Here is a 26,768-nt window from a genome sequence, read left to right on the forward strand (position 1 = left end):
GTGCAAGCCGGCCGGGGTGCTGGCGGCGGTGGCAGGTCCCTCCGCTCCTGCTCTGGGCTCGGGCAGCTGCTGGCAGAAGCCAGGGGCTCTGCCTGGCCTCTGCCCTCCCTCCCAAAGCTGCAGGGCCCCCGTGCCCTGCCTGGAGCAGGCTTGGCTCCGGCTGTGCTCTTCCCTGCTGCCTCCTGCCCCTCCTCGTGTTCTGGTCGGTTTTCCTGAGCTGTACATGGGTCTCAGCACTGTTGAGCCTGTATATATTGTTCTGGGCCTTGGCCCGGGGCCCTCTGTCCTCTGTGTCCATGTGGAGAGTGAGCCACTCACCAGTCTTGTTGTAGTGATAACAGGGCGGTAGGACTAACCCTGTGTCTCTGGAAACCATTCATTTCAAATAAAGATGCAGAAACCTGCGGGCAGCCCCTGCTTTCCCCTGGGGGCAGGGTGGGCCCTGCCGTGCAGCCCCTCACACACCCCCAGCCCCAAGCAGTGCTATGGGGCTGGGGCCTTCCCTTCTGTGGGCTTGGCCTCTCCCAAAGGTGCTTTAAGGCTCTGCTAGGCACGAAGGCCCTTGGTGGAAGAGCCGGGCGAGTGTCCTGCTGCTGCCACCCATCTCCCTCCTCTCCATCCCGCCCCTGCTGTGCTGCAGGTGCTTCCTCCTGCCCCCTCCTCAGCTATGGGGACGCATCCCAGTGTGGTGGTGGTGGCCCTGTCCAGCCCTTGTGGCCACTCGGTGCCCCTGTGGGACAGTCAGAGAACAATGCCGCGGTGCCCACGGGCAGAGCACGAGTCAGACGAGTTGCATTGAGTGTTTATTTGCTCCCCAGGGCTGACGGGCAGGGTGGTGGTGTTCGCCCCTGCCCCAGCCTGGTCCTGCTGCTCCCAGGTCATGCCCAGCTCTTGCATTGGGGTCTGTGCCATGGGGCTTGGCAGGTCCTGGAGATGGAACCGCAACTGTGGCCACCATGGTGGCCTGCACATCGCCCATCCTGACACCCCAGCTGCCCTCACACCGCCAAGTCCCCCACATGCGCCTTCCCGCGGGACCCGCTGGCCACCCCCAGCCACACACCAGCCTTCCCCAGGGGTGCCAGGCCGCGGTGGGGTCCGCTGGCCTCCGCGAGGCTGCCACCACCAGGCAAGGCGACACGGGCGCTGCGGGGCTCCGTAGGGCCACCGGGGCCGGGCAGGACTTGGGACCTGGGACGTGGCCCTTGCCGGCACTTGGTGAAGCCCAGGTGGTAGATCTCCACCAGGTTGAGCAGCAGGGACACGCAGGCCACCCCCAGCATGAAGAGGATGAAGATGGTCTTCTCGGTGGGCCGGGAGATGTAGCAGTTGACGGTGTTGGGGCAGGGCCAGCGGCTGCAGGTGTAGAGGGGCTTCAGCTCAAACCCGTACAAGGCGTACTGACCCGCGATGAAGCCCATCTCAAAGAGAGCCTTGAAGACAACGTTGCAGACGTACGTCCTCAGGATGGCCCCCCGCATCTGGACCCGGCCCCGCATGTCCCCCCTGTGGAGCGGGGGCTGCCCGGGGCGCTGCCGCCTGGCCCCGCTGCCAGCCCGTGCCACCGCTCGCTGCTGCGCCTTCTCCTCCAGGTGCACCAGGTGCAGGATGTGTCCCAGGTACACGAGGCTGGGGGTGGAGACGAAGATGATCTGCAGGACCCAGAAGCGGAGGTGGGAGAGGGGGAAGGTGCTGTCGTAGCAGGCGTTCTGGCAGCCGGGCTGCTGCGTGTCGCAGGAGAAGCCAGCCAGCTCGTCGCCCCAGACCCGTTCGGCGGCCGCCCCCAGCACCAGGATGCGGAAGACGAAGAGGACGGTGAGCCACACCTTCCCCACCACCGTGGAGTGCTCCTGGGTGCTCTCCAGCAGCCTCCCCAGCAGGCTCCAGTCCCCCATGGCGCGCGGCGCTGTGCCCTGCAAGACAGCCGCCCTCCAGACACACGGACACCTCCCGGACACCACCCTGCCCCCGGGCGGGCATGCGGGGCCCTGAGCTGGGACTGTCCCCACCTCTTGTCCCACGGGACACCCTGACCTGGCTGGGGAGGGCGACGGGAGCAAAGGCTTCCATCAGAAAGCAACCCCCAGCGAGGTGGCCACGGCCACCGTGGGGCACGGCGCGGGGACCCCTCACCGTTGCGGGTGCGCGGGGCACAGCCCGGTGCTCCCACGCCGTCGGCTCCTGCGCAGGGGTGCAGGGTGCTGCCAGGCCCCTTCCCGGAGCGCAGTGGGGTGCAGACAGATCCACACGGCTCCGTCTGTCCGTCTGTCCACCCGACAGCGGGCACGGGGTTATCGGGGCGTGATGCAGCTGCAGGCCCCATTGGCTTTCTTTGTGACTGGCAGATGAAGCAGCCACTGGGGGAAATTTTTCCCCTCTATTTTTGGTCCGGGTACCTTTCTAAATATACTTGGGGCTGCAGGGGCTAGTGCTCAATGCCACCAGAGGGTCACTGCTCCCGCACGCATGCTGCCAGGGATCCATGCAGGGACCACACGGCCCCAAACCACAGCATCCCCCACCCACCTATGGGGCCGGCCAGCCCCGTGCATGGGGAAGCATCCCCGGAGGTGGGTGGCAGCAGCCTGGCTGCACCCAGACCCTCTCCTCTCCTCTCTGCCTGGCTGGACAGGGGCGGGCACCCCACGCTGGCACCGCAGCCCCCGGCACGTCCCAGCCGGAGCAGAAAGCAGGGAGGCAGCGCCTGAGAACGGAGATTTAATGGCCCGAGCGCGCAGCAGCGGCTGTGCCCTCCTCGCCGCCCAGGAGGACAGGCACCGGGGGGTGCCGAACTCAGGATGGGGGCGGCGTGGGGTCCCCCTGGGGCTGTGGGGTGGCTGCGGGGCAGGGCCGAGGGCTGCAGCCCCTGCGGCGTGGGCCTTAGCAGGCGGAGCAGCGGTCGCCCTTCTCCTGCAGCCCGGGGTTGCGGCGCAGCATGTCCTTGAGGGAGCCGTCCTGCTCCGTCAGCAGCTGGTTGATCTCGTTCTGCTTGTACTCGGAGAGCTTGTGGCCGTAGAAGGAGCCCTTCCCCGACGAGGGGTTGGAGTTGTGCCGGCTCCGGCGGGCGCAGGCCCGCACCACCAGGTAGACCAGCTCGGCCATGTTGAGCACGATGCAGATGCTGGAGGTGACCAGCATGAAGACGGTGAAGATGGTCTTCTCGGTGGGCCGCGAGATGAAGCAGTCGACGGTGTTGGGGCAGGGGTAGGCCTCGCACTTGACCAGCCGCACCATCTGGTAGCCCGGGTAGATCATGTAGAAGATGTACATGAAGACCGCCTCGAAGAGCAGCCTGAAGACCACGCTGAAGACATACGTCCACCACAGCGAGCCCGCGATGCGGATCTTGTGCTTCTTCACCTCCTCCAGGTGCTTGGCGTCCCCGTGCCCCGTCATCATCAGCAGCTTCTTCTCCTGGTGCTGCTGGTAGGCCACGTGCATGGCCACCAGCAGGGCTGGCGTGGTGACGAGGATGAGCTGCAGGGCCCACAGGCGGATGTGCGAGATGGGGAAGAAGTGGTCGTAGCAGACGCTGTTGCAGCCTGGCTGCTGCGTGTTGCAGGTGAAGGCGGACTTCTCGTCCCCCCAGACGCTCTCGGCTGCCACCACCAGCACCATTATCCTGAAGATGAAGATGACGGAGAGCCAGATGCGCCCGATGGCCGTGGAGTGGCGGTTCACCCCGCTCAGCACCGCGTAGAGGCCGGCCCAGTTCATCGTTCCTCACGCCTGCGGGAGCGAGAAGCGGCGTTAGGAATGGGAAGGTCCCCGGGTCGAGAGGGAGACAGCAGGACGGCAGCTCGGGGCAGTGTTTTGCCTGCAGCAGGCAGGAGATCAGCCTCGTGGCTCTGCTGTCCCCGTGCCACCAGCCCCGCTCGGGGTGGCAGCGGGCAGAGCCAGGCAGAGCGGGGCTGGGACGAGGGAGCAGGCAGAAGGCGCTGCGTGCTGCCGGGACAGCAAATTGCCCTGGCTGCCCTGTATCTGCATGGGGAAGGGTTGCCCCGCCACTCCAATCGTGGCTGGGGGGCAAAGGGCTCCCAGCTGGCGGCCAAGAGCTGCTGCTGGCTCCGGCTGCGGGGCCTCTCTGCCTCCCCCTGCGAGGGCTGGGGACAGCCCTGTCACCTCTGCCACAGGGCAAACCAGGGGCCCCGCTCCTACCCTGCTGGCTCCAGGATCCCCACCTCCAGCTGCTGCAGAGGATGGGGGCAATTTCACAGACTCCCACCCACACCCAGCAGTGATCTCTGCCCCAGCACCTCCCTGCCCTGCGCTGCCACAGCCCTGGGCACGGTGTCCCCAAGGGCAGCCACGCGTTGCCTCCCTCCTCCGGCACCGTCCCTGCCTGGGGTGACCCCGCACCCCAAGTGCCGGCACCGAGCAGCCCCGGGGGCTGCTCCCCACCTGGGCACGAGGCCAGCCCAAGGCTGGGGACCGGGACCCACCAGCTGGCCCCAGTGCAAAGGGCCCCACGGCGCCTACCTGCTGGTGAGGAAGGGTCCTCGTGAGCTGCCCCCAAAGGCCCCTCTAAGGTCTCATGTCTCCAGCAGGAGAGCTCTGCTCCGCCTGCCCTCGTCTCTGTCCACCACTGCCCTGCACTGGAAGTCATATGCTGCTTTATAAACTATTTACATACAATGGGGCCTTTATGGGCCCCTGAACAACACACTTTAGCATTCAGATCCAACGCCCTGACTTCCGCCCACCCCAGCCAAACAAAGTGCCTGTGTGCTGCGTTCCTGCTCCCACCTTGCCCCGCGCCGAGCACGGATGTGGACCCACGGCTGCCGGCCGGGGGGGTGCCCACTGCCACGGGCATCGCACGGGCTGGCGGCCACCTGCATGGCGGGGTGCCACCGAGGGGACAGCCAGGACCCTGTGCTGGTGGTGACTGTGGTGAGAGTCCCACCGTGGCCCTGGGGATGGTCACTTCTCTGGATGGCGAGCAGGGAAGAGCCTGCGACACGTGCCAGGACGCAGAGCTGAGCCCAGCCACGTGCCTGTCCGCATGGATGGCACCACAGCCTGGGCTGGGGTTGGGGTCTGGCTGCTCCCCAACGCAGCACTGAGCGTCCGTGGGACCAGTGGGGTTGTGTATGGCCCCCGTGGGCAGCCCCAGGTGGGGAGCAGCCACACACAGCGAAAGCTTCCAGCTCAGGGCCCTGCGGCACTGCTGGCATGGCCGGGGCGAAGGAGGTGGCAGGCAGCAAAGCCACCCTTCATGGCTCCTATCCCGCAGCGCAGGGTGCGAGCACGCAGACCAGGAGCTGTGCAAATCATGGTGGCAAAGGCCCTGCTCTGCTCCTTGTCCCAATCCCCCCATCCCACCCTAACTCTGCTCCTGCGCCCCGTGGTGTGACCCCAACATCTCCGCTGGGGTCCCCAGCTGGGGGCTGTGGCGGCCACCCCAGTGCGGTGCCCACCCGGCTCTCACCTCCACGCGGGGCTTGCTCCCAGAAAGGCTCCTGGCGCCGTGTCCTCAGCGCACAGCAAACACCTGGACTTTATACTGACCCGCTGCGCCACCCACCCCCTCCCAAACAGCTCCGTGCTTTCCAGGACCTGCTCCCTGCTGAGCAAACACCACAGGTGTGTCCAGCTCACTCCCACGAGGCCCCCACCCCGCCGCCGCCACTGAGCATCCCCCGAGGGTGTTCCAGGGGCCACCGTGGCACCCTGGGGGAGCTGAAACCCCCCCGTGGGGTCCCCTTGACTGCACCTTTTGGCTGGGAGCATCCTCCCTGCCACGCGTGCAAGCCAGGCACACGCACCGTGATGCCGTGATGCTGTGACACCGTGGCACCATGTCCCCATCCCGCTCTCCCCACGGGGACACGGCACCCACTCCACGCCGTGTGGGGTTGTCGGGGAGAAGGGGGGGCGGTGAGCAGCCAGGTTAGCGGCGTAAAAGTGCAGCCGGGGCAGGCAAACAGCCTGTCAACCATTAACCGGGCTGGCAGCCCCACTCCAAGGTCCCGCCGCCGAGCGGGGAGCGAGGCCACGCGGCGCGCTGGGACGCGGCGACCCCGCGGGGCTGCGGTGGGGCAGCGGGGCTGGGGGAACGGGGTGCGGGGTGCGGGGTGCGGGGTGCGGGGTGCGGGGTGCGGGGTGCGGGGTGCGGGGTGCGGGGGGGGCTGCCCCGAGCCGCTGCCGCAATCTCGGTCCCCGATAAGCGGCTGAGTCAGCGCGGCTCGGCACGGCGCCGCCGGGGAGGGAGCGGGCAGGGAGCGGGCAGGGAGGCGGCAGGTGGCGCTGCGGGGCCGGGCCGAGCCGAGCCGAGCCGGGTCCGGGCCGAACCGGGCCAAACTGGGCCAGGTCCGGGCCAGGGGAACCGCGGGGATGGGAGAGCGGCGGGGCCGGAGGCAAGCGGGTGAGGGGGATGCGCAGGGCGCTCAGCTGCTGCCGGGGAGCCCGGCAAAGATGTTAAAAATATAATGAATTAATTAATTAGCAAAGAAAAAATGAGAATAGATCCAAATAAATAAAAACTGGGGAAGTAAAATGGGGAGGAGGGGCTCGGGGGCGTTGCAGGTGTCCCGGGGATGCAGTGGGGGCTCTGTGGCTGCTGCCCTTTGCGCCCAGCCTCTGGCCCCTGCTGCTGTTTGTGGTGCAGAAGCCTCGTGCCAAAGCCTGCGGGCAAGGACAGGCTGTACCTGCGGGGACAGGACCATGTACAGCCAGCACTGTCCCCTGCCTCCAGAAAACCGCCCCGTCGGGTGAGTGCCCAGAGCAAAAACGAGCTCATAGCTAATGACGTTAATCACCAGGTGAGCGTGGCGGCTGCTGTGTGAGGCCATGGGCACGGCGAGCTGACGAGACGGGCTGGGGTGAGCCAACATCCGTGTGGCTCGACGGGGTGACGCGGCGCTGCCGGCAGCCCTGGCACCCCGCTGGGGTCAGAGGTCTCCGAGCCCGGCAGTCCATGCCGAAACGGTGATGCACGAAGCCTCTGACACACGTCGGGTACCAGGAGGAGAAGGGTGCTGCTCCAGAGCCACCTTTGCCCGGGCTGATGGCGACACAGGCGTCCCCGGATGCTGCCCCCTAAGAGACAAATCCCCTCGTCTGCGTCAGCCCTGCCGGGAAGGGCCGGGGCAGCGGGCGAGCACAGAAATGCTTTGTGCTGCCAGAGCGGGGTCAGGGGGGTGCCCTGCTGCATCAGGGCTGTGGGAACCAGGAGCAGGAGCAGGAGCAGGGCATGGCACTGTCCTAGGGATGCTGCCATGCAGAGCCCTGTGCTTTTGCTGGCTGTGTCTCCTGGAGCAGGCAGGGACCAGACACGGGTCACTCGTATCACTCGTACCTTCCCCGTGCCAGGCTGTCCTTGCGGGTCATTTCCCTTTTGCTTCTCTTTGCCAGCAGCCCTAAACATGTCCCCCGGAGCTGAGGATGTCCCTCATCGCCACACAGATGTTAACCGCAAATACCCTCGGGGACACGGTGTCCCCTGGGCTTTGCCAGGTCTCCAAAGAAACGCTGCTGATGGTCAAGGACACCCGGAGCAGATGGCAGGCTTGGGAGTTCTGCGAAGGCAGTAGCTTAATAGCAGCGTGTCCCCTGTCACCAGCCAGCACGCGGGGTCCTGGCTGGGGGGACAGGCAGGGACAGCGGGCAGTGGGGCTGTGCGAGGATGGGGAGCAGAAGGGCAGGGCAGAAACCACCTCCCCTTCAGGGAGGGGACTGCGGGGTGGGCAGCTGGTGTCACTGGTGCTGGTGCCACCGGGATGGGGGCCACCAGTCCCTGGGCAGGGCTGGCCCCACTGCTCGAATTGTGGCGAGCGGGCTGCGGCTGGAGCTGTGCTGCAGAGCACTGCCATTTCCATGGCAACCCATCCCCCGTGGACCGCTGTGGGTTTCCATCCCGCTGTGGGTTCCCATCCCCGTTCCTCTTGCAGCTGGATACCCGGGCAGTGCGAGGGAGTGCCCTGGGTGTGTCCGACCGGAGGGGATGCTCTTGGGGCAGTGCTGGATGGGACAGTGGGGTCAGGGATTGGGCTGCAGGCTGGGCAGCCAACCCCATCCCCGACCCCGAGCCTGTGGGAACACCGCTGCTTCCAGCGAGCGACAGTCCTGGGGGAGGCACAGCCCCGGGCCCCTCTGGGTGCCCCTGCCTCACGCAGCGGGGCCCGGCACGCTGCCTGCCTTCCCACCTCCATCCTCCCCTTGGCGAGGGGTCTGCTGCCCCCATCCCATGCTCCCTGCCTTGTGCCGGATTTTGGGACAAGGCCACCCCCAGGTGAGGCACAGCACCCCGCACAGCACCCAGGAAGCACCCGCCTATCCCCAGCCCCCCCCCCCGGCCCCAGCCCTCGGCCCTGGCTCTGCTGTGTGTGCGCTGCCTGGAGGCGATTCAGGCCCCATGCCTGGTTTCCATGGCAACCCCAGCTGAAATTACATTAAAAAGAAATGAAACCAGCAGCTTTTCTGGTTGGCAAGCAGGGGGAGGGGAGGGGAGCGGGGCTGGGCAGGGCAGGGGGCTCGGAGGGAGGGGACCCGCGGTGCCAATGGGGTGGACGAGGTCCTGTGCAGGACCCCGGTGCCGTGGGGACCCCCAACCATGTCCCCAAACGCTGGTAATCCTGGGGGCAGGGTGCATACACCCAACCTGGGGTGGGTGCTGGGATCCTGGGGACCTCCTGGCTGGGGTGGCCCCGTGCTGCACCCCTCGACCCCTCCCGGGCTGCACCCAGCCTCTGCCCCTGGCACGCTCCAAGGAGAGGCGAGACACACCGCTATTAAAAATATCACTTCTGTTTTATTTGGAATTTGTTACTCTGCGCGGGTGACAGGGTATAAATACATTCTCCAACGAGCATCCTCACCCCCCAAGCCGGGGCGGGCTGCGGGGCCACGCGGGGCCAGGCGGCACCGGTGCGTCACGGCCGCCAGCACGGGCAGCGTCTGCCAGCCGGACCGGCTCGCACAGGGCGAGGGATGGCGGCCCCACAAGGACACAGGAGATGCCCCCCAGCTGCCAGACCCGTCCCCCTCCTCCTGCTTCCCCACACCCAAGGTGCCAGGGACCGTGCTGGCGGCTGACACACTCCCTGCCCTCACTGGGATGCCCCGGGTGGGCTCCCGGGCAGCTCCTTCTCCGTGCCCAGCTGCTCCGGAGCCCCCACCAGCCCTGCGGGTGCCCCAGCCCCAGGATGGGTGCCCTGTCCCCACGCAGGCTGCATCACCCCCCGGGGCCCCGCTGCGAGCACATCCAGGTGCCGGGAGGCAGAAAGCACCCTCGGTGCAGCCGGCTCGCCCTCCGAGCTGCCAGCCCGCTACAATCCACAGCTGGGGCAGGAATTGCAGCACGGCCCCGGCAGCGGGCACGAGGGGGTGGCAGGGTGGGAAGCAGAAGGGGAGCAGGGCAGGGAGGCCGTGGGGAGCACCGGGTGCTGCCCTGGGTGGCTGCGCTTCAGCTGTGGGCGTCCCTGGTGGGTGACACCCAGGAGGGGCTGGGGGTGGCACTGGACAGTGCTGGCAGCGGGGTGGGATGGGTCAAAGGGGGCCGTGGGGTGCTCGCGGCCAGGCCCTGGAGTAGGCTATTTGGCTGAGATCCGTGGGCACGGGTGACAGAAGAGGGAGAATATCAAAAATACAAAAGAGCGCGGCCTCGCGGCGCGGGAGGCAGGGCCCTGCCTGGCGCCCGCCGGCCCCATGCGGGCAGTGGGGCCGCGGGGCCGCGTTGGGGCCGGCACCGTGCACACACGCTGGGGTTCTTCTAACTGGCTTTTTATTTTATATCAAGAACACTTGGTTTAAAATCTTTACAAAGGACAAAACGCGGAGACTCCGTTAGTGTGTAAAGAACTAAAGATCTGCTTAAAAAACGTCTCTGCAAAGAGAAACGACTGACACAAAAGAGGTTCTCTGCAGCGCAAAGAGGGGCAGAGGTGCCAAGTCCCCAGCTCGGGGCCAGCTCCCCGGCTCCCAGCGCCCCGGCACCGGCCCCAGCGCCTGCACCCAGCGCGAGGCCAGGCCCCGGGCCCCTGCTCGCTGCCTCTGCCTATAGCACCATGGCCCGGGGCCGCTGCTCGGAGCCGTATCCACAGCACTCCAGATGCCAAACCTCCCGGGGAGCCCCGGCACCGGCCGAGGGGGATGCCCGGCACCACTGCGCACCCATCCCGGGGTGCTCGGCGGGCGCTGGGGACGCCGTGTCCCCGCGGGGAGGCACAGCCCCGGCACAAGGAGCTCTGTGGCTGCTGTCGGCTGGACCGGAGGGGCCCTCCTGCCGGGAGCCGGGAGAGTCGAAGCACTTCTCAAGAGTTAGAAAGGAACGAAAGAAAGCGCCGAGGGGAGCGGGACGGCCAGCGGCGTTGGGTCCCACAGGTCCGGGCTCGGTGCTGCACCGTCCGTGTGTGCTGCCCGTCCATCCGGGGCGCCCGCCGGTCCCTCTGCCAGTGTCTGCTGCGTGCGTGTGCGTGCGTGCGTGCGTGGGTGTGCGCCGGCCGCGGGCGGCTATACCCTGGTGGTGGAGTGTGAGTGCGGGAGCCCCGTGCTGTTGAAGCCGGCGGCGAAGGTGTTGTAGGGGTGCAGGGTCTGCAGCCCCACCAGCGAGTTGGGGATCATGGTGATGGTGTTGGGGGTCATGAGCGGGATGTCGTCCGGGGACCGGCGCAGCGTCAGCGTGTAGTCGGGCAGGGCAGCGAGGCGCAGGGCGTCGTGGGGCGGCACGGCCTCGCACTCGTGGTGCGCCTGGCTCGCCTGCAGCGACGGCATCTCCTCGTCGGGCGCGTGGGCGATGTCGTTGGCGGCACCGCGCTGGGGACTGGGCTGCCGGTGCGTGTCCTGCCGCCGCTTGTCCTTGCGGTAGTAGAGGGCGGCGAAGGCCAGCACGTTGAGGAAGAGGAGGGAGGCGCCCACGGCGATGGTGACGCTCAGCTCGGTGGAGTAGTCGCGGGGGCTCTCGAGCAGGGTGCCCGCCTCCTGCTCCGGGCTCCACTTCTCCTTCCCGTTCTCGCTGTTGTAGGCGGGTGAGATGGCGGGGCGCTTGGTGGTCCAGATCTTGCCGTTGGGCCGGCGGGTGATGTGGGAGTTCTGCGTGGTGTCGGGCGGCGGCACTTTGGTGGTGGTGGAGGTGTAGTGGAACATGTCGTGCAGGTTGTACAGGTGGGGGACCAGGTGCTTCCAGAAAGCCACCTTGGTGGCCCGGTAGTGGTCGCGCACCCGCGGCTTCAGCCCGATGTGCAGGTACAGCTGGTCGCGGGGGTTGTACTTGGACCAGGCCACTTCCTCAAAGCGGTTGGCCTTGGTGTGGATGAACTTGGTGTCCTGGGGGACGGGCTTGTTGGGGTCCCTGCAAGACACAGGCAAAACAGAGCTAGCGACAGGGAGAGCCGAAGTGTTCAGGAGGGAGAGCTGGATAAACCTCTGGATAAACAGAGGAGGGCACAGATGGGCACCACCCCACGCCCTGAGTCAAGCCTGACCTGTGATAACTGCAGCCAAAGTGGCTCCCACACCCCTGTGCTTGGCTGTGGCCAGAGCCTGTCCTCAGCTGGCCACAGCCCGTGCCATGCTGCGAGCAGCCCTGCCCTGGGTGAGAGCACAGGGAGCCAGGTCCTTGGGGCTGGCCATGCTCTCAGCTTCTCGCTGTGTGGCTGATGACCCCAGCTAGGGCACAGCACATAGACCTCTGGGCACAGGAGGCTCAGCATCCCACACCAGGCATCCTATCCCACCACCCCCTTGCCCCAAATGCAGCCCTGCAGCGAGGCACCGCTCCCCAGGCCCTGCTCACCCCGTCTTGGCAAAGTTGGTCCAGTAGGTCATCACCACGGCGCTGAGCATGACGTCGTTCTTGGAGAAGTTGCAGGGAAAGAGGTCTGTGGGGCCGATCATGGGGATCCCGAACACGTAAGGCACCTCATCCCCGTGGGCCGCGTCGGACCACGCGGGCTTCATCAGGCTCTGGCAGTGGTGGTAGAAGGCGTAGAAGTAGGTGGGGGAGCCGTAGCGGGCGTGCAGGTCGGCCGTCACCACCGACGGCTCTACCCACTGGTGGTCAGTGAAGAGGGCCACCAAGGTCTTGCGGCGTGTCTCGGGGTTGTCCCGGTCGGCCCAGTCCGTGTACATGAACTTGATGGTCTCCCGCAAGGTGTCCTTGCCCTCGGGGTAGCCGTACAGGTTGTCTACAAAGTTGGAGACCGAGTAGTCAAAGTCGCTGCCCGACACGCCGTCCTCGGGGTCCACCACGCCCTCCACGAACTTCAGCCCCTCGCCCTGGTTGACACCCAGCATGATATCGTAATTGAGGAACTCGCCCTGCTCCATCAGGATCTCTGGGTCGTCCGGGATCACGTCACCGTCGATGACCGGCCCAAAGGCCACGTGGTAGCGTGCCGGCTGGATGTCTTGCTCCACCAGCTCCTTGGCACTCTTCTGCCGCAGGCAGTCCACCATGTCCACCGTGTCCAGCACGTTGCAGCCCACCTTGTCGGCCAGCATGCTGGTGTACTTCACGGGCTGGTAGTTCACTGCCCAGCTGGAGAGCGCGGAGCCGCTCTGGATGATGGCTCTCTGGAAGAGACCTGCAAGAGAAGCGAGGAGCGGAGGAAGCTTGCAGCGGGGAGAGCCCGGAGCTGCCCCAGTACCCCACGGCTGCAGTGCAGGACGAGGCGTGGAGGAGGCACCGGTGCCCTCAGGATCCTGCGAGGACCCCAATCTCCAGAGCATGCACCATATCAACCCGTGCCGTGTTCCCTGTGGTGCTGGGCTGGCACGGGGCCTCAGCTCAGGGGCGCCGCACACCCCCAGGATCCCACGGCCGGTGTTTCATGGGGAAGGCCTGGCAGCAGCGGGAGGGTTAACGCCTGCTCGGGGACACTTAACCCTGCGTGTCCCACCCGCCGCTTTGTCAGGGCCCCCCTCGCCCCCCTCCCCGCCACTTCCTGCCCAGCTGGGGCTGCTCGGTGCCAATCCGGCCCCGCGGGAGCACGCTGCCAGACGCACAAAGAGGGCCTTTCTGCCACCGGGAACACAGAGGGAGTGGACTTTCGCCCTGGAAAGCGGGGCCACAAAGGCCCTGGCCCAGGCGGAGGAATGCGTGGCTGGGCTCCAGCCCCATGTCAATGGCGCTTGTGCTCGGAATACAAAGGGCTGCGAGGAAGCGGAGCCTCCGGGGCGGTGAAAGCGGCCGGGCTCGGGGTGCACCCTGGGGTCTCTGCTCTCCGGCCGGCCCTCTCCCGCGGCCCCGCGCGCTGCTGCGCCTGGCCGGACTCTGGCGTTTGATTGCTGCCAGGGGCCGTTTTGTGCACGGTGCAGGGAGCAGCACGGCAGCATCGCTGCACACAGAGGCCGCCGGGCTGAGCCCACTGAGTGCTGTGAGAGTGGTGGTCACACACCTGAGCCCGTGCGGCTCTGATGGGAGCATGCCCCTGCCTGCAGCAGCAGTGTTTGGAGGATCCTGGCTACCAGCCACAGCGCCCGTAGCTCTGTCTGCACGCACTGTCCTCGCTCTGCCAAGTACCTGACGTACAGTCCCACGCGCTGGGACAAAGAGAAGTCACAAGCTCTGTTTGTCACCTCCCGGTGCCCTAGAAAGCAGTGCCCAGCCCACAGGCACAGCGGGCAGAGCACTGCCCGTTCCCCTCTGAGGTGAGCATCCCCAGGCACCCTGGCAGGGCTGGCCGGGAAGAGGAGCAGCCCCTGGCCCCTTGGCGAGGAACCCACCCGCCTGCGCGCGCCGGGGCTGGCAGGGGAGCCGCGGGTCTCCCCGGCAGCCAGACACAGCGTGCGCGGCACCAGCCTCCCGTGTCTGCCTCTCGCCGCGCCTGGCAGAGCAGGCACAAATTAGCAGCTTCATTAATAGCTCTTGATCACTACGAGTTTTATTTTGATCCGATAAAAACAAACCCGCCTGGTCTACAGGCTGTGTCTCGGCGTGCCTCCCCTGCCGCGCTGCGGAGCTGGCTGCTGGCCCCATCCCCGGGGAGATGGGTGCTTTGGAGCAGGTCTAGGTGAGGGCGTCCTGTGTACGTGTGTTCTGACACCATAGCCTAATGGGGCAGCAAGGGACACGGCACCCAGACACAGGGTTTAGTGGCAGAAAGCCTGGTGTGACCCAAAAAGTGCTGTACTGGGCTCTCCAGCTGCGGATGGAAAGCCAGGGAGCAGCTGCAGCCACTCAGGGGGCGAAGAATGGAGGCTCCAACCCACCCCAGCCTCAAATCGTGCTGCCAGGTACAGCAGCACACCCGGTTGTGCTCAGGAGACACCAGGGGCAGCAGGAGGACAAAGGGCTGCCAAGAGCTGAGGTGCTGACTTCAGGCACTGGGCAGTCACGTAGGAGCAGGGACTGACTGTGGGTGTCCCGAGAGCCCAGGGTGGCAGGGAGAGCAGCTTACCCAGAGCAAATGCGTCCTCCATATATGTTGCTTGGGCTAGACCACTCTTTACCTTCCCTTTACTTTTTACCCACACTTTGCCTTCCTTGTTTCCAAGCTTTCTCTACACTTGGGCTTTAGCATTTTGCTTTGCCCTGCATTACTCCAAGCTGGCAGGGTGCAGGTGATGGTGTCGGCAGAGCAAGCAGGCTTTGGGGCAGCCTGGCCCTGAATTCCCCAGATCCTGGAGCAGGACCAGCCCGGCAGGACCAGGCAGCACGGTACGCTTTGCCCCTCTCCACGTTCAGCCTGAAGTTTCTGAAGGTTTTTCTTCACGCAGTGTTCCCAGGCTCCCCAGCAGGGCTGCAGCTCTTCTCAGTATTGTCATTTTTCATATTTGCCTGGGTTTCTGTGGGGCAGATTCAGGGCAGTGCCCACTGCCCCAGCATGGCCTGTGCCCCTTCTCCCCTGCACCAGGATGGGGCACTGCCTGAGCTCAGTGCCTGTGCCCCATATAACCCCCTGTGACCATGCCCACCGTGCTCCCTGGCAGCCTGGTGCCCTGTGGACCATGCTCAGCTCGGGTTTTCCTCCTGCTGTTTCCTTCGGGAAGTTTAGGCAGAACAGCTCTGCTCTGATTGCTGAAAATCTTTTTTTTTTTTTTTTTTTTTTTCCAATTTTCAATGTAAATTTATTCACAGGTGGTTTATATGCATCTGCTCTTATGCCAACACAATCTTGTAGCATAAACAATTCCTTTCTTTATCTAGAGTAAACATTCTGCTGTATTTACACCACGGTATCAATCACATCACCTCCACAAGCGCCGTGCCAGTCTCCACACTCCCAGACCTCCTCTCTGCTACGAGGGGGCCTCGCTCCCTCCCCGGGCTCACGCTCGCTTTTGCCCCTGCTCCCGCGTGGATCGCTCGGCAGCTGGGGCAGGGCCAGCACCTACCTTCCGAGTGGTGGGACAGGGTGAGCAGGCTGACGCAGGAGGCGCCGATGCCGGAGCCGAAGACGGTGATCCGCAGGGGATCCCCGCCGAAGAAGGCGATGTTCTCGCTGACCCAGCGCAGCGCCTGTATCTGGTCCAGCAGCCCATAGTTGCCCTTAGCAGCCTGGTCCCCCGTGCTCAGGAACCCTGCAGCAGGTGAAACGGAGCCCGGTTAGGGACAGGGGAAGCAGGCTGCCCTCCCACCCCTCCCTGAGTCTGGGGGAGCTGTATGGGACCCCATCCCAGTGGGATCAGCAGTGCTGTGGGTGCTGTGGGGACTCTGCGGCCCTACACATGTAAGGGAGAGAGGCTGGGAGTGCTGCCTGCGGGCACAGACAGGGCGATGGGCACGGGACCACCACCCGTGCCAACAGCCTCATGCACGTTCGGAGGGGAGGCTGGGGAAGCACAGGGAGTGCAGGCAGGCTGAGCACACGCAGCCAATGCTTCCCATGGAATAGCGTGGTCCGGAGGAGGCTCTATAAATGTAAGGAGGTGGGCTGGGCAGAGAGGAACCACTGCAGCTTAAAACGCAAAGGCTCTCAGGGAGGAAGATGCTAAGAAATGCTTTCAACAGCAGAGGTAACACCCAAGATAAGCTATCGATGTTTTATCTGCCTTGACTCAAAGCAGGAAGCTGGAGCCATGGCACGGGGGCTGAATGTGGGCAGGTAACATGGTGGCAGGGAGTGGCACGGCGCTGCACCGGCACCGCGGTGCTGCTGGCACTCAGCAGCTCTTCAGTGGGGATGCCAAAGGCACCATATAAGTTTTATTTCAGGCTGTGTTTTATACCTCCTAAATTAGCGCTATCAATCTTAAAGGCCCGATTTTTAATATTGAGAGGTCTCGAATAGGCTGCTTTTTGCGGAAAAGCCTATTTCCTACCAGGTAAATCCAGGCAAGACTGCTGACCTCCAGCTGCCTTTCCAAGAGGATGTGGGAGTATCAGGGGGACGTGGTGCCCAGGTGTGGGACAAGGAGCCCCTGTCCCGGCTGGGGTGTGAGCAGCAGAGCCTGTGGGGTGGCTCGGATGGGCTCTTCCCCAGCAAACCCCTCGGAGGGCCGAGCACGTCTCCGTGCATATTGTGAGAGGCCACGGTGTGAGCAAAGCCACCCTTACACCTCTCCCGTTCCCTTCCCGAGGGGATGCATTTGGGATTGTGCATTTCCCATGCAGGGCAAGGGAAGCTCTCAGGGCCTGCCCTGGTTCCTGCTGGAGCACGGCGCTGCCTGGTCAGCTCGGACAGCATCCACGGAGCAGTGAGGCAGCTCCTGCTGGGGGGGGGAGAGCTGATCTGTCCCCCGGGGCAGGCAGGCAGCACCCGCTGGCAGCTCAGCGCTCCGAGCCCTCTCAGGAGGTGATGCTGGGTAAACACATTTATTATTTATTTAACCGCAGACCAATATTTGCTTTCAGCTGAGCCGGGTTGTGTAAATGAGCCTGGGTGGCCGGTGCCAGGAGCCTGACCACGCCGTTGTGGCTGCTGTGGGCTCTGCCACGTGGCACCATGCTCGGCCGGAGCGCAGACCCCGTCCCTCCCCGTTCCCCTGCCCCCTGTCCCGCCGCACGGCACCGGCACGGCCCGTACCCAGCACTCCAACACGGTAGTTGAGGGTGATGACAATCACGTTCCCGTAGCTGGCCAGGACGCTGCCGTCTATCATGTTCCCCGTGCCCTCCATGTACGAGCCCCCGTGGATGTACACCATCACCGGCTTGGCCCCGCTGTCCCGGATGTCTGGAAGGAGAGGAGGTTAACCACAGGACCCCGCCAGCAGCCGCAGCACCCTGCCGAGAGGCAGACCATGGAGGAGGAAGGCAATGCCAGCTGCCAGGACTGGGGAGGGGGCTGCAGCAGCCAAACCCAGAACCCAAAGCCTCGGCGCAGACCTGAGAACCACCCACCACCACCCCAAACCCTCCAGCCCCTTTCCGGGCGGTGGCAGTCCCTGTCCCCATCCCAGCACTGCTGTCCCCTTGCTGGGAGCTGCCCGGGGTCTCAGCACATGCAGGAGAGGCACGGGCTGGACCCAGCCGCTGCTCCCCAGAGCCACGGGCAGGAGCTGGCACCTCCGTGGTGGCACCGGCAGCGTGGGGTGCCCCCAGAGCCTGTCCCCGTGTCCCTTCTTCAGCTGGCCCCAAGCCCTCGGCTCCGGGAGTGCTGGCAGCTGGCATTGCGGAGGGGCAGGGACGGGGTGTGCAGGACCTGGAGGGCGGGGGGGCACTGGTGGGCGCTCCCACCTCTGTCTCTCCCGTCCCCCCCCCCCCCCACTTCCAATTCCCTGGGAAGGCAGAAACCTGCCGGCTGCCGGGATGCGAGCCCATGGCACCCCAGTGCCCGGACACAGACATGGCGATGAGCAGACAGTGCGTGCGCGTGTGCGTGTCGGGAGGTGAGCGCCGAGGCCGGGCGAGGACAGGTCATGAGGCATGGAGTGAGGATGGGGAATGGGACCCGAGGGACGCGGAGGGAGAGGGCTGGGGGAGCCTAGGGCAGGGAGCAGCCACGCGCTCCCTCTCTTGCCTGCTCTTATCCCGGGGAAAGTCCCTGCTGGTGATCAGCACCTGGCACATCTCCACCGCGTTGCACCCATCGCAGCGGTGGTGCCAGCTCCGCGTGGTGCCCAGCCCTTCCCCATGCTGGCGAGCCGGTGCCGACGGACTTTGCCCTCCCCTGTGCTCACCCACACTCAGTGCCTTGCACCGATGGGCATGGCCGGCACCAGGCACAGCCCTCGCCCCCCTCGGCTGCCCCGACCCCTGCCTCCCTCGCCCCCCGCACCCCATCGCCACCGGCTGCCCTGCCCGGGGCCGTCCCGGTGCCAGCCCTGCTCTGGCAGGAAAACTCTTGCTGGGGCCGCCTGTGTGAAATCCCAACAGCTGAAACGCCGAGCCCGCGGCTCTGAACTCTCCTCCCTGCCACGCGCTGTCACCAAAATGCGAAGGGACATCCCTGTATCTGACCGGCAGCAACGGCATAACAGGGAAAAAAAAAAAAAAAAAAAAAGGTTCTTAATCTTCGCAGCACATCTTGGTGTGCAGGGATTTACTGCAGTCAAATCACTTAGCGTGGATGCCAGTTTACACCCTGGTACAAGAGATCCTGGGGCACAGGTTACTGGGAGACAACAACAGGTTTTGATACTGCCAATGAACAGGCTTTTCATCTGCTGCCCAGAACCCAAATGCCATCTGTCAGGACAGGCTTGAGCTGCCCCAGGACTCCCGCAGACCACGAGGTCTCGGTGCCCTCGCCGTGTTACAGCTGCGTCCTGGCAGACCTTTCCTCCCGCCTCCTCCTCACATCCCTGCAACAAAACAGGCCGAGTCCAGACCCTGCAGACGAGCAGCCCTGTTTTTACCCCAAATCGCCTGCTCTGCAGCTTTCTGAAGCCTGGTGTAGATCCTGAATCACACCCATCTGAAGCTGCTCTTGCTCTACCTCAGCTGGCACGGATGCCGTGGCCACAAGCAAGACCTCGCTCGCGTTGGGAAAAGAGCGGGCGCAGCATCCCCAGCACCGGGGCTGGGTACAAATCCTGCTCCGGGTGCGGGGGACAGCGAGCCAGGGGCACCGCTACCCCATGGCACGGCACCTAGAGCTGTGTGGGGCTGCTCCTCGCCAGCACCCGCAGCGTGGAGCGAGTGGTGGGCGAGTGCACGAGGGCACGAGGGGAGGGCGCAGGCTCCCGCTGCGCATCGCTGAGTCCGGAGGGATGAGGCTGGAGGTGGAGTATGACCGGGCTCGGGGTGAAATGGGCCCAGGTGCCCGAGGGCTCCCTTGCTCCCAAGCTGCCATGCTTCCTCCCGGCCCTCGCTCGAGCGGAGCGGGGCAGCCAGCAACCTTCTCCTGAAGCACAACCCCACAAGCTTCCCCCGGAGGAGAGGAAGGGCCTGAGCCCTGCACAGCCGGCCCCCCGGCCCCCCGCCCCGCGCAGCTGCCCAGCGCCGAGACAGACACACACGGGGCTCCCTGGGGATGGCAGCGGATGGTGGGCAAACGGAGTTGCTTTGCGTGTCATGCAGTGGCAGCCTCGAGCACAGAAATACCTTCGTCTTCATCCCCGTCATTATCCGCTAAGTCCTCTCCCTGTTTCTTAGCGCTGGCTCCTAGGGACCAAACACGAGGAGACAGAACAGAAAGGAAAACAAAACAAAACAACAACAACAAAATAAAAAAAAGAAAGAAAAAAAGAAAGAAAAAAAAAAAAAAACAACAAAAGAGAATTCAAAAATAGCATGATAGCAGAGACGGTGGGGCCAGGCCTGCGCCCCACAGCACTGCTGGCTACTCACACTGCACCTCTCCCAGAGCCACGGCAGGGCAGGGGCAAGGCTGCCCCGGCACCGCGATGCCGCTCCCCAGGGCCCTTCCCAGATCCTCCCCGGGGTGCTGGGGGCAGCGAGCATCCCCGAGCATCCCCGAGCATCCCCGAGCCGTGTCCCCGCCTGCCCCTGCAGCCCCATCAGGCAGCACAGCCATGGGGTGCGCACAGGGGGCCCCGCTGCCGGCTCTGCTGCCGCTGGCTGTCCTCTGCCACCAGCACGGCCGAAATGCCACGGTGCCCTGCAGCCCTGCTCGTCGCACCACAAACCACTGGACTGTAATGGGAGCATCCCCACGCCACAAAAAAACATCGGTTCCTGTAAGGTCCTGCAAAACTTGGAGTCCCACCAAGCACCAGCATGGTCCCAGTGCCTTGTTCCTATCAGCCCAGCTCTGTCCCAGCAAGGGGCTGCTCCATCAGCGAGGTGCAGCCTTGGGTAAGGATTAGATGAAGTGAAAGTGGGTGCAAGAGTAGCTGGGAAGCCGAAGTCGGGGAGTCACTCCCACTGCCACCCCGGGAGGTGACAGAGCGGCACTGTCCCTCTTGCAGATGGCAGAGATGAGGGGACAGGATTTGAGTGTGAAAGGAATCAGTGACACGGGCAGCTCCGTGGGGCCAGGTGCAAACACCCATCCTCAGCAGGGATAACCCCCGGTGCTGGCTGAAACCCTGGCTGGGGACAGCAGCCTCGTCCCACTCAGAAGACAAGAGCAGGGCCTGAGGGGGAGCAGCAAGGCGCAGCCGCCGCTGGTGAGCTGCACAGCGCCCCGTGCCGTGACCTTCTGCTGGCAGCCCACCGAGCAAGGACCAGGAGTCTGGAAAATCCGCCAGCAAGTGAAGTTTGAGGGAGACAAGGTCACCCAAATGCTGACAGCAGGAAGCTGAAGGGAGCTGTGCTTGTGGCCTCCCTAGGCAGGACAGGCCGCGGAGCGGCGGTGACACGGGAAAGTGGCTCCTGCTGCACAGGGCAGCAGCAGCAGAGCCACAGGAGGCAGGGTTAAACTGGGCATAAAGAAAACCTTTCTGGCAGATAGGGCAGAAAAGCAGTGGAAGTGATGGCCTGGGGAGGGGGTTAAGGAGATGTGTGACAAATGCTGGGCACACGTTAGGCGGAGCAGCTCCTGTCCTGGGGCAGGGACGTCTCCAGAGCCAGCCCGGTGATCTCCGAGTTCACCTCCCAACCCAGTGCTCTGTGCCCTGCCTCCTCACAGCCGTCTGGTTACCGCACCCCTCCAGCCTCACCCCAGGAGCCCCTGCCCTCTGCCCTGGTGCCCCAGCACCCCCCTCCTGCTGTGTCCCCTTCCCCACCCGGCACACACAGCCCCAGCCTGCCTGCAGACAGGCGCCGTGGGCTTGACCGGGTGCATCTTCGACAGGGAGAGCTGCGAGCCCAGAAAGCACTCAAATGACAAAGTACCCGTGCAGTGTTTGCTACGCAGAGCTCCTCTCCAGCTTCCCTGGTAATGCACGGGGAGAGGGATTTTCTCTAATGACTGCTGCAGGCTGCAATCCTTCACCCACCCCGTGCTTCGGAGCTGTAGCTGGGAGAGGTGGCACGGCGTGGGGAGGGAGCTGGCTGGGGCTGCCACAGCTGTAGCGAGTCCAGCCGTGCTGCTCACCCCATAACTACACCAACGCCCTGCAATCCCACAAGAGAAACAACACAGCAGGTGCTCTCACACCTCACTGTTTGCTCGGTTGCCTCCCAGCACCTGCTGTTGCAGTGCCACCGCAGCAGGAGATGCTGCTCTGCTCCAGCACGGGCTGCAGCCCAGAGCCCAGCGCTGCCCTCCTGGCCCACCAGCTCCCTGGGCTCGTCTGAGCTTGGTTCACAGCCGGGAAAACCAAAGGACTTGTGGCTCCTGCTCTCCTCAGCCATCAAAAATTCATTCTGCTCACTCAGTGCGAGTGCCTGTTACGCTGCTTAACCGCGAGCTGACTGCGGAGTGACACTGTTCAGGGTGATAGGAAGGATGCATGCGCGCTTATCTGAAGTCCCTAGGAAGATTTAAGCCCAAGTTCAGAAAAAAATAAAATCAGTTTTCCTTAAACAGGAGCATCCGCACCGGATTTATACTATCTTAAGCAAACTGTTCCAATAGCACTGACGCCAGTGCAAACAGTGATAAAGAGGGCAGGGATCCCAGCTCCTTGCAGCCGTCATGGTGCAGATAAGAGAGGAGCAGGAGCAGGACCCAGTCCTTCTCTGGCTCCAGCAGCCGGGCAGGAGCCTTTCCTCCCTGCTGCCCGGCGCCTCCCTGCCCCTGGGCGATGCTGAGGAGCCATCTCCATCCTCCTGGGGCTCCACAAAAGCACCAGACTCCTCGTGCCCTGGTGCCTGCCAGCACTGACGCTGCCCCTCACCTTTGTACATCATGTCCTGGCACAGTAGCAGAGCACAGGGGTGGCCACGTGCCCCCAGCCACACCACAGAGGCCAGGCTGGTCCCTAGTAAAAACCAGGGGGGTCTGACAGGAGCATCCATAGGCCCTGTGCTGTGTGCACGTACACGCTCCTCCGGTGGGCAGAGCTTTATTTTCACAGCAAACCACGAGCAGCAGCTGAACCTAGATGGTTCAACAGATCCTCCTGCGCTGTGCATGGCTAATTAGTCCCAAAGCGCTGCTGCCCTGCCCTGTCCCAGGAGAGGGGACCGACGTGCACCCAAGCAGGAACTAGGGCGGGGAGACAGGGAGGTTTTTCTGTCTGGTGGAGACGGGGATGATTTCTGATAAAATCTTAGCCCTTTGGCTGCTGTGAGATGAAAACAACAGTGAGGTGAGAGCCGAGGCATTTCAAACCACCAAAATACTAGACAGGCTCTCGCTCTGCGAGAGGAGAGCTCGTTGACCAGTCATACACAAGATGGCCTTAGAAATAGTAATCAGGAGCATTGCTGAACAAGATGATGTTCAAATGACACCAAGTCCGAACAAACAAGCGCTGCAGGTGTGTTATCCTCGCCCTAAGCACTACTAACCCAGGACATTCAGAGCTAAGTGCCTCTTCACAAGTTATTCAATTAATTCGAGTCAACAGACACCAGCTCAGCGGCCGGAGCTGAAGGGCAGCGGCAGCAGCTGGGCGCTTTAATCCTCTGCACATCACGCCTGGATGCCCAGATCCCTGGCTCTGCCCATCCAGAGCCGATGCTGCCAGCACGGGGCAGGAGGCACAGGGCAGGAGGCACATCCCCGCCGCCTCCCCGGGAGCTGCCACCGCATGGCACAGGCCACCAAAGGCATCCTCAGAGGGACTGCAGGGGAACTGCTGGCGGGCAGAGCTGGTGGGGGGCAGAACAAGGAGGAGAAGGCACCCGAAGTGGTTCATTGTGCCCTGTGCCACCCCTTCTCCTGCCCTACCCCAACCCCTTCTGCTCTGCCCGGGCTGCGGGGGGCTCCCGCGGGGACCCCAGCCCCAGAGGGCCGGGAGAGGAAGCGCTTTGAAGTGTCTTGGTGTCGCTGGCACAGCCTGCGCCGGAGGCGGCGTGCGGAGACTCCCTAATGCGCCAGCCCTTTCAGGGGCAGCCTTGGCACTCGGAGAGATGGCGTGTGAATAGCCAGGACAGCCACAGGAAAAGCAAAGCAAAGAAACCAAACGACAGAACTCAGGGAGGGGGGGGGAAAGAAAAACAACAACAACAACAAAAAAAAATAGTCGCTGGAAGGAAAAGAGCTCCCCAAACCTCTGAGCCCAGCTGCGCCAGCCCCGTGAAACGCGGGGGCACGAAGAGAAAAGCGGCAGAGCCGGGGCCCCCTGCGCGGGGTGCCCGGCACGGCGGTGCGGAGGCGGCGGCAGGCGGGGAGGGCAGCTCCAGCCCGGCAGGACACCTCCTCCTGAGCCTTTCAGAAGAGCTGGGCGGCCCGGCCGCGGGCACCTCGGGGCAGCGAGGAGGATGGGGTGATGCAGGGAGCAGCCTGGGCTCTGCCTGCCTGCGTGGGGCTGGGCGGTGGGATGGAGGAAGCATCCTGCAGGGATTGAGGGAGACAGGAGGGGTCTGGTTTGTGCATCTCCCACTCCCCGGCTCGTGGCACTGGGGTTGGATCGGGATTATTTTGGGTGCCCAAGCTGCAGTGCAGCGGGAGGAGCCCCGCGCAGCCCTGGAGACAGCGACGAGACAAAGCGGAGCTGTGTCTGCGCTGGAGATGCTCTGCCGCCTCCGGGGAGGCTGCAGCTTAGGGAGGGTGCGATTTGAGGAGGTGGAGAGCACATCCTGAGCTCGCACAGCCGTGTCTGGGAGTGTCTGTATGTGTGTGGATGGATGAATATAGGGATGCACGCAGCCCTGCCAGCACAGCCGAGGGCAGAAAGGGGGTTGGGGCAGAACACGGCAGTGTTTACACGGCCAGGCCAGGACTGATGCTTTAACCACAGAGCTCTGGCTGCTAACGACCAGGGATGCAACGAGGGGAGGAGCTCAGGCCCCATCTACAGCCAGGTGCCCCCCTGAGCGGGTCGGTACCCAGGGGTGGGAGGGAGCCCCTTGCCTGCTCTGGGAACAGGCGCATTTACGCGCTCCCCATGACCAAAAGGACCGGGAAGCACGGGCTCAGCCTGCCAGCAGCTGTTCTGAAAGGCCTGGGAGCACAGGAGCATCCTGCTCTGCCCTCAGCCCGGCTGCGGGGCAGGAGCCCAGGCGGCCGCAGCACCCGCGGGTCCCTGCGGGCGGGGAGCGGGCGGCAGCGGGGCAGGGCTGCTCGGGGCCCGCGGGCGGTCGCGGCACAGAGAGGCGCTGGAGGAGCACGCCGCGGGGCCAGAGAGAACCGACAGGCACCCTCTCACTCTCTCTCACTCTCTCTCTCTTTCCTCTCTGTGCCTCTCTGCCGGTCGGCTTGCTACATACCTCCTTTCCTACATATTTTCTTGTTGGGCTTTCGGGTGCATTCCTTGGAAATCCGTTTTACTGTAAAATGAATAAAAGACTACAAAATAACAGGAGGCTCCACCGGCTGGAGGGGGCATGCAATCACAACCACGCTGCCGCCCACCCGCCGCCCCGGGACCGCGGGAGGTGGGGAGGGAGCGGCGCCGTGGGAGGAAAACTCTGGGCCAGCCGTGCTGGGCGGGTGGGAAGGGGCGGCCGAGAGCCCACCGGGACGGAGGGGCAGAGCCGGCGAGGCTGCCCTGAGCGGGGCAGAGCTGCCCCGTGTCCCATCCAGCCCCCTGCAGCCCCCCGGGGCTCCCGCGGTGGTGAGGCTGTGGCGGGCAGGTGGGCAAGGTGCTGCCTCCTCCACCCTCTACTTACGGTTCAGGTGGGGTGCCCTGCGAAGGAAAAGGTTAGCCAGGAGGCAGCCGGTGCTGCTCGGCCTCACCACCGCGGGACCGTGCCCCTCATGCTCGGCTGCAGCTGCAGAGCGATGCCCCCAACCTCCCGCCTGCGCCAGGATCCCCCAAAAGGGCTTTTGCGGCCCCAAAAAGGGCTCTGTGGCCCCTTCCTGGCCCGAGCAGCCCGGCCCCGGAGAGGCAGAGTGTTCCTCCCAGCGGCGGCCGCAGCCCGTGCCCACGGCTAGCGCATGGACCTGGGGGTGGGAAGGGGGGAGGAAGGACAAACCCAAACCAACTCAAGACAGAACCTGGCACTCGGCGCCTGGGGAGCACAAACCAGCTCGTCGCTCTGTGGATCTGCGGTCAGAGAGTCTGATTCAGATTTAGCAACACAAGAGAGGAACCCGTGACGATGCCATGGAGGTGGAAGGGAGAGAGGGGGGGGGACGGGACCGAGAGGCGTGGAGGGGCGGGAGCACGCGAGACAGAGATGGCAGCTGAGGGCGAGCTGAGTGGCCAGAGGAAGCTTTCCACGAACAGACAGCATGCTGCAGGGTCCACAACCACATGCGGCAAACACAACACCCAGGTGAGACCAACCGCTGCCGGGCAGGGGCAGGGGCAGGGGCAGGGCGGCCCCCCCTGCCCTCCCAGAGCGCTCGCTCCTGCGGGCGCCCCGGCGGGGACTCACCATCCTCCGTGGGGATGTAGATGTTGAGGTACAGACAGTCCTCGTTGGGGTCCTGGATGTAGGTGGCCACGATGTCCAGGTTGGAGGTAAACCAGATGGGCAGCATGATCTCGGGAACGGCGTTGTGGATGTTCTGGGGGCAGACCGGCGAGAAGTGGGTAGCGTTCCTGATGCCCGACCAGGAGGGCGGCGGCTCGGGGGGCATGAACCTCTTCTCCCCGACGGGGGGGGCGGCGTAAGGCACCCCCAGGTACTGGTCCACGGGTCCCAAAATCTCGCTGGGCAGCGGCACGCGCACCCCCCGCAGCTTCCCATAGTGCGTGTTGACGGTGGGCGAGTAGACCTGGCCCTCCATGCGCACGACGGCCGAGGCGAAGCTCAGGACCCACAGGGCGAGACGCAGGTCCCAGCCGGCCACCAGCTCAGGCACTTGGAGAACAGGGGGCAAGAGAGGGCTTCTCCAGAGTATCAGCCACATCGTCCGGGAGGAGCAGCACCAACATCCAGGCCTGAAGCTACCTGGGGCGAGGGCTCAGCGCATCCCCATCACCGCAAGCCTCCGGTTTTCCCAGCAGGAACGGCCAGATCCGTGGGGCGGGAGAGCCCAGAGACTCAGGGACTGTGCCCCGGATTGACGTGCCGCCGTGCCTCAGAGCCTGCGAGCTGCCTGCTGCGGTCCCCCTTCGAACGGCCCGGCCCGGCTGGGATTGCTGATGCTGCGGAGAGACGGAGGGAATTAACAGCACTCACCCTGCAAAGAGCCACGGGGCTGCAGCGCCTGGGGTGCCCGCTCCTACCTGGGCGCAGAGCGCTCCCCGTGCTCGAGAAGGGGCCGGTGTTCACCCCCCCGGGGCAGGAGCCCGAGTTGGGATGCTGGGGAACACCCGAGGTGCTCCAGGAGACGGAGCCCCGAGCACGTGCGGACACACAGACAGCGCCCAGCTGCACACACTGAGCCCACCCATGGCACAGAGGGACCCCCGGCACCGGCTGCTGGGTGGGCAGGGGTCCATGGCCACATCCCCCCCCACTCTGCTGCCCCACGTAGGGTGGCGGGGGGCACGGACACCGTGCAGGTGGCTGGGGACGAGGACCTGAGGCCACGTGTCAGCGTGCAGGGCTGCAGCAGGGAGCCCTGGCTGGAGGCTGCCTGGATTTCCAGCGC

General features: G+C 64.7%; 3 protein-coding genes across 7 annotated transcripts; all 3 read right to left on the reverse strand.

The window, feature by feature from the left end:
* Positions 1-800: 800 nt before the first annotated feature.
* Positions 801-2,832, reverse strand: LOC116494243 (gap junction alpha-3 protein-like). Its single transcript, XM_032195991.1, has one exon. The coding sequence runs from the start codon at positions 1,893-1,895 to the stop codon at positions 999-1,001; it is 897 nt and encodes a 298-aa protein (XP_032051882.1). The 5' UTR covers positions 1,896-2,832; the 3' UTR covers positions 801-998.
* On the reverse strand, positions 2,825-4,577 carry GJB1 (gap junction protein beta 1). Its single transcript, XM_032195992.1, has 2 exons — positions 4,480-4,577; positions 2,825-3,729 (listed from the first exon to the last, which is right to left on the reverse strand). Exon 2 carries the CDS (start codon positions 3,715-3,717, stop codon positions 2,881-2,883), a length of 837 nt encoding a protein of 278 aa, XP_032051883.1. The 5' UTR covers positions 3,718-3,729; positions 4,480-4,577; the 3' UTR covers positions 2,825-2,880.
* A 4,155-nt stretch (positions 4,578-8,732) lies between these two features.
* NLGN3 (neuroligin 3) lies at positions 8,733-26,312 on the reverse strand. Of its 5 annotated transcripts, XM_032196207.1 has the most exons (8): positions 25,604-25,984; positions 25,221-25,269; positions 24,491-24,550; positions 19,370-19,429; positions 16,908-17,057; positions 15,277-15,462; positions 11,735-12,524; positions 8,733-11,290 (listed from the first exon to the last, which is right to left on the reverse strand). In XM_032196207.1, the coding sequence occupies exons 1-8, from the start codon at positions 25,916-25,918 to the stop codon at positions 10,453-10,455; spliced, it is 2,448 nt and encodes an 815-aa protein (XP_032052098.1). In that variant the 5' UTR covers positions 25,919-25,984; the 3' UTR covers positions 8,733-10,452. The 5 variants fall into 5 exon arrangements, with proteins under 5 accessions (XP_032052098.1, XP_032052095.1, XP_032052096.1 ...); XM_032196204.1 differs by lacking the exon at positions 25,221-25,269 and having other exon boundaries at positions 25,604-26,312; XM_032196205.1 differs by lacking the exons at positions 24,491-24,550; positions 25,221-25,269 and having other exon boundaries at positions 25,604-26,312.
* Between the last annotated feature and the right edge of the window lie 456 nt (positions 26,313-26,768).

This window comes from Aythya fuligula, chromosome 13, assembly GCF_009819795.1.
Source record: "Aythya fuligula isolate bAytFul2 chromosome 13, bAytFul2.pri, whole genome shotgun sequence".
Lineage (NCBI taxonomy): Eukaryota > Metazoa > Chordata > Aves > Anseriformes > Anatidae > Aythya > Aythya fuligula.